Source organism: Danio aesculapii, chromosome 22, assembly GCF_903798145.1.
Source record: "Danio aesculapii chromosome 22, fDanAes4.1, whole genome shotgun sequence".
Taxonomy (NCBI): domain Eukaryota; kingdom Metazoa; phylum Chordata; class Actinopteri; order Cypriniformes; family Danionidae; genus Danio; species Danio aesculapii.
Genome location: NC_079456.1, coordinates 24,781,446 through 24,798,140, shown reverse-complemented (window position 1 = coordinate 24,798,140; position 16,695 = coordinate 24,781,446). Strand labels below are relative to the sequence as shown.

Genomic DNA, 16,695 nt, shown 5'->3' with positions numbered 1-16,695 from the left:
TTGAATTCCATAAAATTACACAAATAAGGCCATAAAATGTCAAGCAAGTACATTTATGAGTTTGCACACAGGTGCGATACTACCAAATTGAACTATAAATGTCAACCATGTTACCATCATCACCTCTGTTACCTTTGCATCACCTCTGTTACCTTTGGTGGGATTATCATGGAACTATTTTTTTTCGCAAGGTGAAGTTTGAAACAGGATCTCACATAGTTTCTCAGTATCTTTAAAGCTTCATAATTAAAAACTATAAAAGACCACACAAAAACCCCATATCTGACACAAACACTAGTCATGTTTATTTTGTCACGGTACAAGTTTACTTTCAAAGCTATCATTTATAGAAAAGCACCCATTTCAAAGAACAACCAACTCATCTCTCCTCAACCTCCATTCTAGATCATTTCCGTTTTACTTCTCATTCATCTTATCAATCAAACGCAATCAAATCGAACGTCTGCAAGCCACACTTTCTGTTCTCCTCAGTCATTTCCTCTAAACCACGTGCCCACAGCATGTCCTCTTTCAGTGCGCCAGCTCATTCAGAAGTGCTTTTTCAGGGAATGAACTTTCAGGTCTACGTTTGGTTCCTGCTTATGTTCCTCAGGTTCTGATAAGCTTCAGATTTGAGGAAGCGTGGACAAGAGTCTTCCTCCATCAGTCTGTACACAAGCTTTTCTGCTTTGTCAAAACACTCGAGGTCAGGCTTGGCCAACGATCTCTTGATCTCCTCGCGAGTGCAATGGTCAATGTTGACCTTTGAAAAAAAATAAAAAGTAACATTTACATCCCAGAGAGATTATTGGAGAAAATTTAAATCTGCAGTGACATTTACACTGGTGTTTAGTTTAAGAAGCCAATAGCAAATGCAAACATTCTGGTTTGTTTTTGACCTATAATGTTAAACGGATAGATTACCAACAAATGACAATGTCCTGACTATTTACTCCCACTCGAATGGTTCTAAACGATAATGAAGTTCTTTCTTCAGTTGAACACAAAGCAAGATTTTCTGGAGAATGTTGGAAACCAGCAACCATTGACATCCAAAAATACTAAAGTCATTGGCTGTTACCCCAACATTCTTCTAAATATCTTCTTTCGTGTTCAACAGAAGATAGATCCTCTGACAGGTTTGGAACAAATGGAAAATATTTAAATGGTGATTTTTATTTTTGGATCAAATATCCCTTTAAAGTCCATACGCCACCAAAATGTACAATGTTTGTTTTGCTAGCGCACAATGTTATTCTTTTGGTGAACAACTAATCCATGCAAATCAATCCACTGACAAAAATGTTTGTTTTGGTAATCTTTAATCAAAGTCTGACCATTTGCGTTTGGAGTGGCGGTTCTTCTGTTGACATCAGTTTGACCCTTCAGCCACAACATTTTTAACCACTCCTCTTTTACCGCATAATAAAAAAATGATAATATTCATAATGTATTAATTTTGTAAATATTAACAAATAAAGATGATGAATTTATTGATCTTTATCACCTTCAGTTTTTTTTTGGTTGAATACCAAAGAAGATATTTTGAAGAATGTTTATAGTATTTTATAAATACTATAAAAGTCAATGGTTTCCAACATTGAAAATATATTTTGTGTTCAACAGAAGAAAGAAACGTGCACAGGTTTGGAGCCATTGCATCTTTACAGTGCATCCAGAAAGTATATTCAAAAGTAGCGCTTCACTTTTTCCACATTTTTTTATGTTACAGCCTTATTCCAAAATGGATTAAATTCATTTATTTCCTCAAAATTCTACACCCAATACCCCATAATGACAATGTGAAAATATTTAGTTTGAAATTGTTGCAAATTTATCAAAAATAAAAAAAGCTGAAAAATCACATGTACACAAGTATTCACAGCCTTTGTTCAATACTTTGTTCAAGTCTTTTTGAATGTGATGCCACAAGGCACACCTGTCTTTGGGAATTTTTGCCCATTCTGATTTGCAGTACCTCTCAAGCTCTATCAGGTTGGATGGGAAGCGACGGTGTACAGACATTTTCAGATCTCTCCAGAGATGTTCAATAGGATTTAGTTCTGGGCTCTGGCTGGGCCACTCAAGGACATTCACCGAGTTGTTGTGAAGCCACTCCATTGATATTTTGGCGAAGGAAAATGCAAATTACTTCTAAATACTTCAAATATAGTCTGTGTTAGTAAATGGAAGACTGTTTATGAAATCCAGGCGTAACACTGTATGACAACGTTTCAGATGACTGTTCTAGAGTTTTCTAGAATTTAGGAAAAAGATGCCACTTAAATGGTTTGTGAGTACAATTAAGTACCATATTATCTGATAAGTGTAAGAAATAATCCCAAAAAGCAATTAACTGTGTAAAGCCACATAAAAACAAAACAAAAATACGATGTAAATACTGAGTTCAGCAGCTAATCAGCCGGAATCAGCTAAGGTGACGTAACAGCACCTGACAAGACTTTGTTGTTACTCAAGTGGCCATGCCCTTAATTATGCAGATTTAATATAACTTAATATAAATGAAAAGGAAACGGTTGAGAAGGGTAATATTTGCTATATATACCAAAACTATCTTTTGTACCAGGCTGTAAACATGTTTTTATCAGCTGTAAAAATGGCCAATTTAGCATAGCAGTCAGGGAACATTTGGAGTTCCTGGAGCCTGCAGAAGAATTGCAGTTTCAGTTACTTCTGTATTAGCTTCAACTTTATTTTAATTTCACTGGACCTTTAACAAAACACATCCAGTGTCGACCAGTGTAGTGTTTACACAGTTTGCATTAACTCTTGCGCAAACAGGGATGGGCAGTATTTATCATGCATGTATTTTAAATATGTATTTTAAATACAAAATAGTATTTTGTAATTTGTATTTGATAGGGCTGATGAAAATAGGTTAATATTTTGTATTAAAATACTTTAGTGTCTTGTGTTTTTGTACTTTTAAAATACTGTAAAATACTTCGCAAGAAGTCTACATCAATACATCATATACAGTTGAAGTCCACGTAAACTGTTCGTTTTTTTTTACCCAATTTCTGTTTAACAGAGAAAAATTTTTCAACACATTTCTAATCATAATAGTTTTAATAACTCATTTCTAATAACTGATTTATTTTATCTTTGCCATGATGACAGTAAATAATATTTGACTAGATATTTTTCAAGACCCTTCTATACAACTTAAAGTGATATTTAAAGGCTTAACCAGGTTAATTAGGTTAACTAGGCAGGTTAGAGGAATTAGGCAAGTTATTATATAACGATGGTTTGTTCTGTAGACAATCGAAGAAAAAAATACCTTAAAGGGGCTAATAATTTTGACCTTAAAATGTTTTTGTTTTTTTTTGTTTTTTTATTGAAAACTGCTTTTATTCTGGCTGAAATAAAACAAATGAGACTTTTTCCAGAAAGATCATTTGGGAAATATTTAAGAAAGAAAAAAATTATTCAAACTGGGGCTAATAATTCTGACTTAAACAGACTTGAAAATGCACTGATTGGTGATTTGGATGTTATTGACTTTTTCATTTAAAGAACAATTGAAAACATCTTAGGAGAAAGAGCATACTGTACAAATAATGGTAGTTTTGGATGGATTGCTGATGCCAAATGTTTGTCGTTCACTGTAAAAAATGCAGGGTTCCACACAATTTATTAATGTTGTCCTAACAGAAATTGATTAAGTTAACTTAACACTTTTAACAAATTTATGTGGATTGAACATAAAAAATTAAGTTGTCCCAATGAAATCTCAAGAATTGTGTTCATTCATTCATTTTCTTGCACGTTTTTACGCAGCAGATGCCCTTCCAGCCGCAACCCATAACTGGGAAACATCCATTCACTTTCATTCACACACATACACTCCAGACAATTTAGCCTACCCGATTCACCTGTATGTCTTTGGACTTGTGGGGGAAACCGGAACACCAGGAGGAAGCCCACGTGAAAGCAGGGAGAACATGCAAGCTCCACACAGAAATGCCAACTGACCCAGCTGAGGCTCGAACCAGCGACCTTCTTGCTGTGAGGTGACAGCACTACCTACTGCGCCACCGCGTTGTTTAGAATTGTGTTGATTCAGCTTATTTTAAGTAGTTTGAACAAGCAAAAACGTATATTTTTTTGAGTGTTAAAACAAACATAAAAATAAGTCCTACGGTGGCGATTCCTAAAATACTTTCAAACGCCAGTAGTTGATCAGTAGGTCCACTGTATAGTTAATGAAGAGGAAAGATGTAAGCCTTAAGATGTCACAACATATGAAACACAAATATTTAATAATCAAAAACTCCTAATATAGTTTTTATATTGAGTATGGCTCAATGTTTTTTTTTATTTAACTAGATTTCTGAAAAATTCTGTCAACAAAAAATTGTAATTAATTCTTTATTTAACACGCTTTTAAAACATTAAGAGGTCGAATAATCATTGTACAGAGATGATGGCAATTTTACTGGCCACATTTGCTATCAAACATTGTTTACTTCACTAAGTCAGTTTAATGGATTGATCGAATAGGCCTCAATTGACGGAAGATTTGTAAAGAAATGTCATGCTCCTTTATAAAAGTAAATTACTGTATTTTATTTTGATACTTGTTGTTGCTGCTGTATTTTGTCGTTTTTGTAGTTAAGGTATTTGGTATTTTATTTTAAAATACATTTCTCTATGTTTTAATGTGTTCCCTGTGCGCAAACATCTTATAAATTCTGAAAATGATTATTAATTTTTGCTAATTATTATTACATTTCAGTTTGTTGCTATGTATGTTGTGAATTTTGAATTTCATTTCAGTTAACATAAAATATTTTCAGTTAAAATATCTATTTTTGCCAGTTTTAGTCTTAGATGTGGTTTTCATTTACTGAAATAACCTTGTTTGGAACAAGTAACTAAATAATGATCGAATGTTTTTTTGGGGGAGAACTCTTCCTTTAAAGCAATTAGTTTCCTCAAATGTTTTGAGTTTCCTGAACTGCTTGAGTTTAACAGTCTGTGATGCAATGGAATTTTCTTTCCTCATAATGCACTGTCACAATTTGAAAAGATCCAACTGTATTTAATTCTTCGGTGTTTGCACATACTGACCTCTTTTTGAGCTGTAGGATGGAGGAAGGTTTTGTAGATCTCTGCTGCTTTGCCAGAGAGTTTTCCAGGTGATCTGATCTGCTTGTATTCTCTGCAGGCAAGCCAAAACTCAATGTTCTCCGCACTAAACTCAGACTGCAGGAATGAATGAAAGGCGGCAAGGTAGTCTGTTGGAGAGAAATGATTAAATTTAGAATAATGAAGAATCCATCCATACACCCATCTATGGGTTAAAGTTTGTGTGAAGTGGTAATTTTGCTAGAGCACTTTGTAATTCTTTAGGTGAATAATTATTTGCGTAAGTGAATCCGCTGTAAAAAATGTTTGTTTTGCTAATCTTCAATCAAAATCTTAGCTTTGCTTTTGGAGTCGTGGTCCTTCTGTTGACATTAGTTTGACAGCTTCAGCTACAATATTCTTAGCCACGCCCCTCTTACCATTGCTATGAGAGAGTGACTACCTTTACATGAACATCAGTAATCAAATTATTTGCCTTAATCTAATTAAGACAAAAACATGATTAAGGTGTTTACATGAGTTGCTTTTTGAATGTTTCTTTCATGATCCAGTTTTACATGTTATAGCACATATTTCGATCAACATCATTGCTATCCATGTTTCCTCCAGAGTTTCATGTAATTTCGGGTGTTTCATTTTTAATTTGTCGACTTTAACTGCAGTTTGGCACTTTCACTTTCATTCGGGAACATTTCATGCATGCCCCCGTGACAAATGAGATATTGGATGTAACTATGAACTGCTGGATGAGTGTTGTTTTAATGGAATTTCACGCTGAATGGGAGAAAAAAACTCCACGCTTTACAATGCAGGTGTCTGTGGTCTTCACTGACTCAGTAGGTGCAGATAATAGTGTCAGACAGCCGTGTGTGTATAGACTATCCTGTCGCAAAACATGGCGAAAAGTCCTACATGACGGTAATAGTTTGGTTAAGGTGTTTACATGTCTGTACTGCACTTCAATAATGCGACTAAAATCGGCATACTCCACATGTCTTAATTCGATTTCTATTTAGTTCGATTATGACCTTAATCGAATTAAATTAATCAAAAATCGCTGTTTACATGGTAGACTCAGAGTATCAGAGTATTGTCTTTATCGTATTAAAGTCAGATTATTGGTGTCTATGTAAACGTACTCAATGATGCGCAAAATGAAAGCCCAACCGCCTACTCAGTATTTCCTTTAAATTCTGTTATGCCGAGTTTAGACTGCATGATTTTAGCTCTGATTTTGACTCGCCGATAGGTTTTGAGAAATTGCCGACAAATGTCTGAAATCACAGGCAAATCGGTGCTCATTCATGTGAGTAACAATCACACTGTGTGAACTGTTAAAGACGCGATCTGAGAGAATCGCAGATGAGTAGCCCACACCCGTGAGATATTTGGCATGCTAAATATCTGGAGCTGTCGACGATTCAAATCAAGCCGTGTGAAATGTGTTTTTGTTGAAAATAACTACATAACCAATGAGAGAGCAGCATCCACAAGTATGAGTATCTACATCCAGTGGGAGGTTGGGGGAGAAGTTAAACGCGCTTATTTTCAGTCTATTTGGACCCAAGAAATGAAGGAAAAACTACTGTGTAAATTTGACCGGAGCACCTGTGTCTGTTTGATGTGTCATCTGAGCAATATCACAAGCGAGTCGAAAAAGAAAAAAGTTGAGGAGAAATTGCTAATTCCTCTCAAAACCCAGGTGAGCAAAATAAGTACATCATCTACCCCACTAAAGGCGTCTTTCTCATTATGTAGTTAACAACGAAAGACTACGTGACCTTGCGTTGTAAGAATGTCACTTCTCGCTTGTGTTTGGTTGTGAGACGTAGGTTGTGGACCGAGACAACGTTGTCGGCAGTTCTTCCTATTCTAAAGTCATGCACTGTGAAACCCCCTGTCGTCAATCCATCTTGCAGTGTAACACAGCAGCGACATTCCTTATAGATGCCAGTTTGACAGCTTCAGCCACAATATTCTTAGCCACGCCACTCTTACCATTAGTTTGCAATGAGAGAATGATGCAAAAAAATGAAAGCACGGCCACCTATTCAGTATTTTTGTTGGATTCTAAGATTGTGTTTAATTGTATTTTATTTTGAGCAACAACAACAAAAAAAATGTGACTACTTGTATTATGAATTATAGAAGACACTCTTCTGAACTTATACACTGAAAATCCAGTGTAACCGTTTATGTGCCAAATATATCTTGTCAAGCAAATTTAGAACAAGAATCAATTAATGACCTATTAAAAGACTCTGTTTAACACCACAACCCCAATAGGTTGTTTTTAATCACATGGTTCTGGTGACGTGCGAAATTCAGATAGACGGTTGGAAGTAAAAACTGAATGGAGAGAAAAGTTCATATTTTTGCGATTTATACCATATTTCAAAGGAGATTTAAATAGAAAATAACCACAAATGTTTGTCGTTCACTATAAAATATATTTATATGAAAATAAATATATTTGCCTGTCATCGAGGCGGTAGATACTGTATAAGCTATTACATTACATGAAAAGTTTGAAAGCATACTATAGAAAATTACTCGAATTAAACTGGCATAGTAATTATATTGTTGCTGTGGTATGACAAAACTGTGGTAATAAACAAATTATTCAACAGGCTCTACAGTTCTCTACTGTATAATTATACACCATCACAATGCACCACAGTTTACATTAATGTTACAGTATTTATTACAGTTTATCAGTATATTATGCTACAGTATTCTGTAGCGTTAATTAGCAAAGAGTTGTACACATTAGTCACTTTACTATGTGGTTCAAAAACATGTTTATTATAATTTACTATAGTTTTTTTTCCGCAGACATTCCGAAATAACAGATAAAAGCATACAAAAGCGTGGACGCATAGTCTACATTATTATTTATTTATTTATATTTGTAAGGGGAAAAAAGTGCTTCACAATAATAACCGTCTAGTTTTATCACAAGGGTTGCATTTCTTTTTTGTTCTGTCGATCAACAAACATTCACCGCTGCTGCACATATAGACATTAACGTTACGTTGTTTATTCTGCCGAAACGCCAGTAAAGACTTGGATTATTGCAAAAAAGATGGAGAATTCAATGCAGCGATTACATGGCAGGGAACATCATTTATGTTCTCCTGGATTTTGTATAAGTGTGTTTGTATCTGATTTTTATATAAAACTTTAACATATTTATACACATAGCTAGGCCTGTATATAATCTTTATTGGTGATGTCAAATGAATTACTGTATCATGTTCAAAAACTGTTTGTACACATGAATGTATTGAAAAAATGGTTATTACCTGCCACCTTTTCTTTCATTTTTCAGCCAGTTTCTTGAACCCATCCCTCCCAATCCCCCACCACTTTTATGAGCAAAAACTTTGACCTTTCTTATATTGGTAGATTTAAACTATTATAAACAACATAAAACATAAACATTTTGAAGTTATAATAGCGATTCCTATGTGGAAGAATCACTTCCTGCCCTTGCGCGTCATCAATGACATCATGTGAAAACAACCTATACTAGGTTATACCCATAAGATAAAATATGTTAAAACATATTTTAAAATTATGTTATTTGAGGGCATTGGCTGCGTAAACCATTCGCCAGAGTAGTTAGTGATTCATTCTGCTGTGGTGATAAATCAGGGACTAAGCCGAAGTAAAATGAATGAATAACGTTATGTGATCACTTAGATCAGAATAAATAAGGCATTATTTCAAAAATTGATATACACACACACACACACACACACACACACACACACACTTGAATAAGATAGTCTTGTATACAGTGGTCCCTTATTATTCATGGGAATTACGTTCTAAAAATAACCTGCAGTAGGCAAAATCTGCGAAGTAGTCAGATTTTTTTATAATATTATAGATGTTTTAAAGCTGTAAAGCCCCTCACTACACACTTTCTACACTTTTCTCAGACAGCCATTAACATTTTCAATCTTTGCTCTGGTTTAAACACTTTCAAAGTTCAAACCTACGTAGAAAAGTCCAGTTTTATAGAATGAAACCAAAGATTAAAACCATTTGATCTTCATATTTTCCGTAATGGCGCCCCACAGCTGCGTAACTTCTACCTTCCTTTAACATTTTGTGCGATGATTAGCATCTTCCTCTGCCTTTTGTGCGCAGTTGCCTTTAAAGGTGCAGAACATTTCGTCAATATTGTGAGGAGAAAACTTGTAAACATACAGTACAGCACTTCAGAGTCACTGCTAGCGATTAAAGATTTCTGTAAATTTGGCAAGCTGAATGCATTCTATATTGTACAGGAGACACGGCACGGAGGAGATTGATTGACAATGTTCTACAGCCAATCAGCAATGCGCTAATTAGGGCGCAAAACACAATGCGCTGTAAAAAAAGCATGTCAAAATGCACTAAAATAATACTGAGGCCAGGAATAGTGAACCGCATTACAGTGAGGGACCACTTTACACATATTTTATATCCATAGGCGTGATGTATTTATTTTACAGTAAAAACTGCTTATTGTATTGCCTTACCCCAATAACAGCCCTAAAATTCTGAATGTCAAAAGGCTCTGTAAAGTATGATTTTAACTGTTTTGAATTACGAGGACACTGGGCATGTCCTCATAAATCACTTTAGCATTGTGAAGTCATGCACATGTCATTACACAAACCTCGTCCTTGTAAACCACATAAGCAAATACACGCACACATTGGAAGTGGATCATAACATTTCCAAAGTTGTCCTCCTAAAACTATATAACAACATCCAATCTTGTTTTAGGATAATTTTGAAAAACTTTTATTTTCTTGACTATTTTATATATGAATTATTGGTGGAACCAACCTGTGTTTTCTAGTAGATCAGCCAACTTTTGCCCATGGTCCTGTAATCTTAAAAAAGATCATGCAATTAGATTAACTACCGTCTAAAATATTTTGCCATTCATAATTACACAAAGTACTTATAAACAGGTTGAAATCACCTGAGGTGTGACATGCTACCTTTTAAAAATATTTATTCTGAAAACTACAGTAAGTATTTTCTAAATATCTATGCAGATTCTGTGGAAAATCGTTTTCTAAACTAAATATTTCCATTCATAATTCTGTAAAGCAATATAAAGGAAACACTTTTGAGCATTTAAGTAAACCTTTATATGAAATTTGCACTATTTGTGTAAAATTAAAACAACTTAAAATCAACTGCTACCAAAAAAAGTTCTCATACTGTATACATTCATAAAGTTTAACCAGATTTTTACACATCAAGTACCAATTCAATGATGATTTCAATTCAAAACATACACAATAAACAACATACACATAACAGCACACATAAACTTACGGAGAATGAGAGACTTCAGTCTTTTTCTGAATCAAAACACACTTGATATTGCTTTTCTGCTTTTTCCTGCTTAACAAAACATCCAGCCTGTGGGGTTAAAAAAAAACCTCATAAATCCATGTTCAGGAACTCAAAGAGACAAGTAAAAATCATCATTTACGTTTTTGTCTGGTTCTTGTTGCGAATGAGCTCCTTGAATTCATAGATCCGAATCTTGGAGAAAAGCAGTTTGGGCATTATTGATTGGAAGAAAATATTCATTCAGAACGATCCGCTATGTTTCATGATTTCTGACGCACTTTTTTCCATCCGGTGTCTTTATTTATGGTCATCAGGCAGATGAAAATGGCATGTTTTCATACCTGAACATGTTCATACATATCTCTGGATGCCACTGACGCTATGAAGACTTCAATATGACTCATAAAAATCACAATGTTAAAGCTCAAGCTTACAGCGGAAATGGAAATATGTTATGTAATAACGAGATCATTTTGTAGTTGCTAGGACAGTACATTTGATTGTGTATACAAATATTTGGACCATTATCTTTATTTCATTTTATTTAAAGTCTTATTGCCTTTAATAAGAAAAACTTCTGTCAATATTATTAGCCTTTTTAAAGAAACCTTTATTTTTTAAATTGGCTACAGAATAAAGCATTGTTGTGCAATTTTAACCTTGTTAAGACTGTATATTGCCCTTTAAACTGAATATCTTGTGAAATAACTAGTAAAATAGTACGTAGTGTATGTGGTGTAATCTTGGTAGCTATTAAAACTATTCTGTTGAAAAAATGTGTTGAAAAAACCTTCATCCGTTAAGCAGCGCTTGGGAAAAACGTAAAACATAATGCAAATTTCATAAGGGCTAATAATTTTGTCTTTAACTGTGCTAGGCGGTGTGGTACAGTTCAAAACGTAATGACAAGCCAACTTAAAATAAACATTTATCTGAAAAACTATTTTAAAAACAATCAAAATTGCTGTATAGTTTAACGTTACGAAAATTGTTTGAAATAATTTGAAAATCTTTAGAATTGTTTACATTTATTTTAAAAGACTTTTATGTTGTGATCTCATATATGAAAAAATTTTAAAGTATCTTCTAAAATCAATGTGACAAGCATAATATACTGTATATGGCAGTTTAAGTTAGACTATTGAGATATTATTTACTTAATAATGTATAGCTTTAAAGATTACTGCGCTGTAAAAAGCGATGACTGGATAATTTACTGATTACTGTTATTGGATTGCATTGATTCAAAAAGTTAAATTGTTCTCTGACACCTATATAATAAGTATGTGGACTAATGTAAGTAAAAACAATCTCCAGAAATGGATTTATATGCTTATTTATGACCCCAGGAAATCCCCCCAAAATTAAATGCTCCATATTGACCATATTTGGACCAGTCATGTTTATTAACTCTTTCCCCAGAAGCATTTCTGTAAGTTTTTTTTTTCAATTTTTTATGATTGTAACCTAAATTTGACAGCTAGTATATATAACCATTTGTATTTCAAAATAAATAATCAATATTTATTTTGATATTTTATTTTATTTGATAAGTAAGTTTTTTTGACTGGAAAGGACATCTCCCAAAAGATAATAAGACGATGTACAAGAGGCATCATTGTGGAAAAAAAAAATATTTCTCAGCTATGTCTTCAAGTCAGAATTCGCCCGGGATTCCCCCACAAGTCCAAAGACATGCGGTACAGGTGAATTGAGTAAGCTAAAAAATTGTGCGTTGTGTATGTGTGTGAATGAGTGTGTATGGGTGTTTCCCAGTGATGGGTTGCAGCTGGAAGGGCATCCGCTGTGTAAAACATATGCTGGATAAGTTGGTGGTTCATTCCTCTGTGACGACCCCAGATTAATAAAGGGACTACGCTGAAAATGAATGAATGAATTTGCCTGGGGAATTAATAATTTCAGTCTTGACTGTATATAACTTCATTCAAATTGACGGGTGTGGATCATTTTGCTGTGGTGAGCCATTATAATGAAGAGAGTAGGCCAAATGCAAATTGTATAACTCTTCATTTATCCATGCGATCTGACTTTCAGTTTTACTGATCCTCTTTTATTTTACTCCTAGGAGACCCAGAAGTCTGGTACCTCACTCGGGACTTGCGTTAGGGCTTTCCTTGCCGTACCTAAACCACAGATTGATGTAAAAAAACTCACCAATGGCGGGTAACTGTTGTCATTCTAATTGATGAGTTTTTTTCATCAATGGCAGGAAAAGGTTAATGAGCTCTGCTCTGAGGTGCAGCTCGTCAATATGGACGTAGTATCCGTGACGTCACTCATAGGTTTCTGAAGAGAGCAAATGAAGCTACAAGTAGGCGTGGCCAACCATCGCCATTTTGTTCGCGTGTCATTGCACTGATCAGGGGATACCAAACAAGTTCAAAGAGGTGGAGCGTGAGCAGAGCTACAGATGCCTGCTAGCATTTTGCTTAGACCGGATTTTCTTTGGGAGAAACGCTTACTTTATTACTACTTTATTTATTAATACTTTATTTCCTGAGATTCGTTTGTGTTCTGACCACATGTGCTTGGTTGTACACTATATCAATGAAGTGTTTAGTCTTTTAAAAACACTGTTGTAATACATTGAGCCACTAAGCATTATTCTTATGATGTTTTTCTTGAGGAGGAAAATGCGAATTGCTTCCAAATGTAGTCTGTGTTAATAAATGCGAAGCTATTTATGAAATACAGGCATAACAATGTGTGACAACGTTTCAGATGACTGTTCTATAGCCTACAGCCAATCAATCTGTCAGATTCTGGAGTGCATTCAAGGTTATAAGAAAGTTATCTTAAATAAACTCACCTGGGAAAAGGAGGCAACTTGAATGGTTTCTGAGCACAATTAAGTGCCCACAGCATGACATATTATCTGATCATTGTAGGAAATAATTCCAAAAGGCAACTGACTGTGTAAAGCCACATAAAGCAAAACAAAAATACGATGTATAAGCCGAGTTCAGCAGCTAATCAGCCAGAATGACATAATGAATGACATGACATGAATGACAGAATGACATGACAGCGAGACCTAACTGTCACTCCAGTGGCCACGCCCTTAATTATGCAAACTTAATATAACTTAATAACAACAAAAGGCATGAGTTATAAAAAAATTCACCCCCCTCACAGTTGTCATGAAGGGTAATATTAGCTATATGCACCAAAACCATCTTTTGTACCAGGCTGTAAACATGTTTTTATCAGCTGTAAAATTGGCCAATTAAGCATTGCAGTCAGTGAACATCTGGATTTCCTGGAGCCTGCCCCTAAAGGCGAGTCGATGAATTGCAGTTTCAGTTACTTCCGTATTGGCTTTACCAAGGAGAGCGGGATTTTGCCGCTTGGTTAAAATATTACATAATATATTGTATATTAAACTAACAATAGATACAGCTAAACTGACCTTATGCCGCTTTGGGGTGCCATTGAATTATTTTTAATCTGTATATCCTGCATTTTGTGTTCTGACGGCTGTGAATAGATTGCTGGCTGAGAACCCCTTTTTATTGAGGTCCAGCGCACTCCGGATGCAAAGCACCATGCTGCATGTTTTGAATGAATGTACTGTACACACACTGGCGCTGGTGTGTCTGAGTGTCTGCTTCATTTAGCAACATGTTAAAAACAATGTAAAAACATGTCGTGTTAGAGTTTTATTAGTCTCCCTGCCTCTGTCGTTTCTGAGAGTCTCACATTCATAGTAAGTTTACTGTAAGCTGAGACAAACTTAATAATAAGAGAAAAAACTGATCATAGTTGTGATCTTACTACGAAACATTGTGGCCAAACAAATGCAGCCTGAGGGATGTATATTTATGATCACATAATGCAGTGTAATGTAGTCTGTGTGTGTGTTTTTTCTGATTGGCCTGGTTTTCACCTGAATTTTACATTCTCAGGATTAACATGAGAATGAGGAAACAATGCCGTTTCAGGCGTACGGTTCATAACTGAACTCTGAACAACTGAATTATTCAGATATGCCTATGTAGATGTTTCATTATATGGGTCCTTTAAGTTGACTTAGTTTTCATATTTATGCACATATTTACTTAATAAGTTTAAGGCATTGATTTGCTCAGTTTTTAAAGTCAACTAATCACTTTTTCTGAAAAATACCAATCCCCAAAAAAATTATAAGTTATTTTGTCTTTTCTATTTTATAATCAGTCAAAAGTGAAAGAGAAAAAGGACAGCGCAAAAATAGTTGTGCAGCATCTCACTCTAAAATTGCTGCACTTTTGGACAGTTTTGGGTTAAAGATCTTCACAAGAGTTGGAATTGTCTAAATTTTACTCCAAAAATTGGCTAAAACAATGTTGTGTTTGTAGAAAGTACATTTCAAGAGTTCACACTTAGCTGATGATTAATTATAAGCTTGTTTGGCATGCTGTCCCGGGAGAGAGCCCTGAGCTCATAAGATCCTCGAGCCCGGGGCTCCCTCCCGTTGCAAGGCGAGAGGGGAGTTTGAGCTCAGGTAGATCTCGAGAACTCCCCCGCTGTAATAACCAATGAACAGCCAGTGATTGCTCTTGAGAGATAACCATTTACTAGGAGCATGTCTATAGTGCCGGTTTGGATTAGTCAATTAACTTATGTTGCATGTTTTTTGGACGGTGGGAGGAAACCGGGGAACCCGGGAGAAACCCACGTGAGCACGGGGAGAAAATGCAAACTCCACACAGAAATGTATGCTGGTTTGGTAAAGCCTAGAACCAGAGACATTCTTGCTGTGAGGCAACAGTGCTAAGCACTGGGCCACCGTGTCACCCATCTAGGAAGGAGGAGGAGTAGGGGTGGATGGGGGATTCTTCAAAACGAAGATAGCGGTGGTAGGTAACCCACGGTATTTGTAGTAGCTTAGGAGTTGTCTGATTGGTGCATTGAGAATTAGATAATGCGGATCCAGCCGCTAGCAATCATAAGCACGTGATCCTCTCGAAATTTGTTTATAACTAAACTTCACTTATCACCAACAGAACATATCAACTAATAGCAAAAATAAAAAAAAACTTTGTGCTTTTATTCGAACACAAGATTTCAATAGGAAACAGGAAGAGTTTAAAGATAAACAGTAAAACAGCTGATCTACTTCTGTCTAAAAACTTGGCACATATTTCAATTTTCCAGTAGTTTATGTCTGAGAGTCATCGTTCAGATGTTTCAGACACGTGAGCTTTATCACATCCTGCTTCAGTCAAAGCGAACACCCAGCGAAGGAACACTTGCTCTGAGTTTCCACATCAAACGTCAACTTTGAGATGTAATGTTAGTCATGTGGGAGTGGTGAGAAGAGTTTGCTACATGTTTGCTGTGTCAGCTAAACTATGCTAATAGTAAGTTTAGCCACAAGTACTCAATAGTAGGCTCAGTGTTACACTTGAAGGTGAAGTGTGTGTGGGATTTATGTCTCTAGTGGCACAAATCTGTGTTGCAACAGTAATAATATATACTCTCTTCACCATGCCATTCTTGGGTTGAGAGTGAAGACAATAGTTTTTGTCCCCATTGAAAAAAAATGAACTAAATAAAATAAAGCCTTAAGAAATTGCATGTAATTTAGCTTTAAAATTAATATTTTTTTGACACAAGGCCATAAGGTAGCCCGTAGTGTAGAAACAAAGTAGAAAGATTTAATTGGTAATTTATTAATTGCTATTATTTTTATTTAGTGAAACCCCAATCATTTTATTAACTTAAAAATGCTAGCTTTACCATGTAGCATAATTCTACATTTTAAATATGATTCAAACAATAATTTGCAATACACTATTTTTAGAAATATAATAATTGTGAAATATATTTGTGACATATAATAAAAAATAAAACTTTTAATGCATTTGTACCTACAAATAATTAAAACAGGAAACAAATAATGTCAAAATTCCATTTAAAATCATTGAACAAATACTTTTGTTCTATAAATAAATAAAATATACAATTATACATAAAAAAATAGTTATAAGTAATTAAAAATATATAAATAGATATATTGTTAAAAGGTGATCTGTTAATTGGATCAGCATATATGCCCAATAACGTCTATTAAAACTTGTTTAACCACTAGGTGGCATAAATGGCCAAGAAACCACACTCAAAGTACAATAAACAACCCAAAAAGTTAAGGTAAATCAAACCATTTAAGTTCAAAAACTAATCCTAATGAGTACTGTGAACTTAATACAA

At 34.8% G+C, this 16,695-nt stretch overlaps 1 protein-coding gene across 1 annotated transcript; it reads right to left on the bottom strand.

Annotated features, from left to right (window-relative positions):
- Window positions 1-283: 283 nt before the first annotated feature.
- Window positions 284-10,820, bottom strand: si:ch211-117l17.6 (regulator of G-protein signaling 4). Its single transcript, XM_056447869.1, has 5 exons — window positions 10,622-10,820; window positions 10,462-10,548; window positions 9,961-10,007; window positions 5,098-5,264; window positions 284-763 (listed from the first exon to the last, which is right to left on the bottom strand). Exons 1-5 carry the CDS (start codon window positions 10,720-10,722, stop codon window positions 584-586), a joined length of 582 nt encoding a protein of 193 aa, XP_056303844.1. The 5' UTR covers window positions 10,723-10,820; the 3' UTR covers window positions 284-583.
- Window positions 10,821-16,695: the final 5,875 nt, after the last annotated feature.

What these genes read in the sequence shown, in the direction of transcription:
- si:ch211-117l17.6 (XM_056447869.1), bottom strand. Translation starts at nt 10,722, where the DNA reads ATGAATATTTTCTTCCAATCAATAATGCCCAAACTGCTTTTCTCCAAG. An exon ending in ACTGAAGTCTCTCATTCTCC is followed by an intron (nt 10,008 to 10,461) that starts GTAAGTTTATGT and finishes ATCTTTTTTAAG; the next exon opens with ATTACAGGACCATGGGCAAA. An exon ending in TGATCTACTAGAAAACACAG is followed by an intron (nt 5,265 to 9,960) that starts GTTGGTTCCACC and finishes TCTCTCCAACAG; the next exon opens with ACTACCTTGCCGCCTTTCAT.